Here is a 4,334-nt window from a genome sequence, read left to right on the forward strand (position 1 = left end):
TGATAATTGGGAGGTTCCTCTATATTTTTTTGAGAAAGTTGTATTGTGAGTTTATCCTCGGCAAGAAGCTGAAGTACTTTGACATCCGACAATTTCAGGGTAGAGGGAGAGGCTCTGTGCAGAATAGACCTAGGGCCCATAGGGTGGTACAACCGCAACATAGGAGGCATACAACTCATAAACCCATGGTTCATGTCACTGTCCCTATATACTTGAAGGAGTCTATGGAATTACAGACTCTTCAGGCAGCTGCATCATTGACCGATGTCATTGTTCAGCATGGCACACTACTAGTCAAAGTAGAGGATGTACTAGCACCTGATGCACCTCCTTCATCAACGACACCTCCTTCATTAGCGTCACCTCATGCATCATTTGGCACGGGCCAACCCATTCAACATATGTGTGCCACTTGCCAGGGTGTATGTTCTGGTGTAGACATTGGCACAGATGAGGATGTATCAACATATCATTCGTATACATGTTGTGGGAGTAGATGCCATGCTTCCACTGCAGAGGATGTGGCCCTCACCGACGACCTGATCAGTATGTTGTTCCCTCACTATCAGATACAGGTGCTTTTAATTCTGTTTATGACTTGTTATCAAGTAAGTGACCAAATCTTATAAAAAGAAATGAATTTTTATTTTTAGAACAATTTAAAGTGACATATTTTACATATTTTGTGATCCATCATTTAAATTAAAAATATTAATATCATTATATAATTATCTTACAATTATAAATTATAAATATATGATGTTATAATACCACCCTTTAATATTGTAATTTGGATGCTTATTAAATTTTTTTATTCATTGATTCTTTATATATATGTATAATTTAGTTATTATAATTTAATAAATGTATAATAAGACTAAAATAATGCAATATTCTAATTAATTGAATAGATAATATATCATAATATAAATTTAATAATTTAAATTAATATATACAATATAATAATATATTAATTAAATATATAATATAATATGTTTAAATAATAATAACTAAATATAATATAAAAAAAGATTAAAAAATAAATCAATAACAAAAAACAATGAATAAAATAAAGATAAAAAAATTAAGTTCATAAAAGACAATTGACAAGATAAAATAATGAAAAAAAAAGGGTAAGAGGCCAAATAAAGGAATACCAAATCCATGTCAGGGCTTCATCGTCTAAAATGCAGCAAATTCAACGCATTTAAGTTAAACCATAAATAAATAAATAAATAAATATCCCTTGTACAGGACCAAAAATACTCTCTCAAACATCTGTTTATAGATTGCTGACACAAACAGTTTATCACACGGACACCAAAACAGTTAAATAATTCATTTATAATTGTACAAATTGACAGTGTTTTTATTTAAACCATTAAAAACTAAACATGAACCACAGACGTCAATTTCCAGCCCTGATAGCAGCGCGCACTACAGATGCAAAGAATAATCTCCCCACTGACCCGTACGAGACTCCTGTTTACGCGACGGCTGGCAGAATTTTTTTTCCAGATGATGAAAATAACCAGACAAAACGCCGCCGGACTTGACCCGACTCCAACTTAAACCTGGGGTTTGAAATCCAGTCCATAAATATGAGATGAATCCAACTCTCAAAGCCACCGAAATTTCCTCAGAATGGCAAGCCAAAAGGAAAAAAAGCTCGTCGATGAGGTCTCGGGATGGCTCCAAATTTTCTCCGACGGGTCCGTCGATCGCGCCTGGACCGGCCCGGACGAAGTGAAGCCCCTCATCATGCCCGTCCCTCCTTCCAACGACGCTTTCGCAGATGGTGTGGCCACCAAACACGTTGTAGTTGACCAAGAAAATGGCGTCTGGATCAGGATTTATTTGCCTCGTACGGCACTGGAGAGAGAGGCAAATAATAAATTGGGCGTGGTGATCCATTTTCATGGCGGCGGTTTCTGCGTGAGCCGTGCAGACTGGCAAATGTACAATCATTTCTACTCGCGACTCGTAACGGCCTCCAACGTGATCTGCGTCTCCGTGGACTTCAGGCTCGCTCCCGAGCACCGACTCCCGACGGCGATTGACGACTGTTTCGCCGCCGTTGCGTGGCTCGGAAAAGTTGCTCGCCGGGAAAAGGAGGAATCTTGGCTCGCTCAGTATGCAGATTTTGAGCGTTGCGTGTTGATCGGCGACAGTTCCGGAGGGAATCTGGTGCACCACGTTGCCGTAAAGGCCCTGGCTTGTGAAGAAGAGCTCCGCCCCCTTTGTGTGCTGGGGGGCGTGCCCTTACACCCAGGGTTTGTACGGCCGGAGCGCAGCAAATCCGAGGCTGAAATTCCGCCTGATTCGGCGCTTTTGACGCTGGAGATGGTGGACAAGTTCCTCAGCCTTTCTTTGCCCGTGGGGAGCACTAAAGATCACCCCATAACGAACCCGATGGGTGAGCAGGCTCCGCCATTGGAGAAGCTCAAATTTCCTCCTTTTCTTGTGGGCATTGCGAACAGAGATCTGATTCGGGATACAGAGATGGAATATTGTGAGGCCATGAGAAGCGCAGGGCATGAGGTGGAAACTTTCGTGTCAGAGAACGTGGGTCACTGCTTTTATCTGAACCAGCTTGCCATCAATTTTGATCCACATGTTGCTAATGAGACCGCTAAACTTCTGGAGGGTATCGACCGCTTCATCAGTCGTTGTTTTGCTAAATAAGTATCTGGACCACAGTTGCTCAAAGTTGGCGGTCAATTTCCCGGTTTTAGTATGGAACCCTGTGTCTTTCATGGCCCTGCTGCTTTTCCGTTGGCAAAATTTCTTCCTGAAACTTAGGACTACTGTTTAGCCAGTGGCATAATCAGTTTCGTCATTTTTTTTAAACCATTGAAGAACGTTATGGGTATCCCTGCTTTTCAATAATATTCTCTTGAATCAAGAAAAAGCTGTCATGATATGATATTCTGTAATATGTTTGTCGGCTTTTCTTTATTGAAAAAATTGTATCAAGAAACAGCTGTCATGAAATTAGAAGTACATTTGTAGGCTTTTCTTCATTGAAAAATTTGTGTCAACAAACAGCTGTCATGATATTATCAGTAAGTTTCTGCAATGGGTTTGTAGGCTTCTCCTCGTTGAAAAAATTGCATCAAGAAACAGCTGTCATGGTATTATCGGTACGTTTCGGCAATGTGTTTGTAGGCTTCTCCTCATTGAAAAAATTTGTATCAAGAAACAGCTGTCATGATATTAGCAATACGTTTCTGCAACACATTTGTAGGCTTCTCCTCATTGAAAAAATTGTATCAAGAAACAGCTGTCATGATATTAGAATGTTTTTACACGTTTATAGACTTCTCCTTGAATATTTTGTACCAAAAAACAGTTATCATGATATTAGCATGCTTGTACACGTTTGTAGGTTTCTGCTCTTTCAATAATTTGTACCCAGAAACAGCTGTCATAATATTAGCATGTTTGTAGACTTATCCTCATTGAATAAATTGGACCAAGAAACACTCTCATAATAATAGCATATTTGTAGGCTTCTCCTCTTTGAATAAATTCTACCAAGTAACAATTGTCATGATATTAGCATCTTTGTATGCTCCTCCTCCTTGAATAAATTGTATCAAGAAACAACTATCATGATATTAGTATGTTGGCATGTATTTTGTTGAATATATAATGGAAATATACATTCTACTTTAACGAGAAACGGATTGTGTTAAGTTCTTTTTAGCAAAATGGTTATGTGAATTGTATTTTGAGTTGAAGTATGATATGTGAAATGATGTTGTATAAGCATAAAGTAATCAATTAAACCATTGATTGATAAATGTTTATTTTCTATCAATGGCTTACTTTGAATATTAAATTATAAATTTGACTACAAAATAATGTTGTATAAGCATAAAGTAATCTTGCACAGTTGATTGATAAATGTTTATTTTCTATCAATGACTTACTTTAAATATTAAATTATAAATTTGACTATTCAACTTTCCAAAAATAAGAAAATAATACAATTTTACACTTAACTAGGGAAAATTATGATAATTATGATATATATGAATGGATGGATGAATAATTGTTACAAGGTTAAAAATAGTTTGTGGGACAATAGCCATGTCATTTTGTTTTCTACATTTCAATCTTTTTTCTATTGAAGAAGTTGACAAGTAGCCTTGTCATTTTGTCTTTGACATTTCAATCTTTTTTTAATTGAACGAGATGATGGACATCCCCAGATTCTCATCAATCTCCTCCTTGAAAAAATTGTACCAAGAAACAGTTGTCATAATATTAGCATGTTTATACAAGAAAATTATTGTGTAAAGTTCTTTTCACCAAAATAATAATTTGAA

General features: G+C 37.0%; 1 protein-coding gene across 1 annotated transcript; it reads left to right on the forward strand.

Moving 5' to 3' along the window:
* The first annotated feature begins 1,535 nt into the window (after positions 1–1,535).
* On the forward strand, positions 1,536–3,323 carry LOC131029256 (probable carboxylesterase 15). Its single transcript, XM_057959675.2, has one exon. The coding sequence runs from the start codon at positions 1,645–1,647 to the stop codon at positions 2,683–2,685; it is 1,041 nt and encodes a 346-aa protein (XP_057815658.2). The 5' UTR covers positions 1,536–1,644; the 3' UTR covers positions 2,686–3,323.
* The last annotated feature ends 1,011 nt before the right edge of the window (positions 3,324–4,334 follow it).

This window comes from Cryptomeria japonica, chromosome 5, assembly GCF_030272615.1.
Source record: "Cryptomeria japonica chromosome 5, Sugi_1.0, whole genome shotgun sequence".
Classification (NCBI taxonomy): Eukaryota; Viridiplantae; Streptophyta; class Pinopsida; order Cupressales; family Cupressaceae; genus Cryptomeria; species Cryptomeria japonica.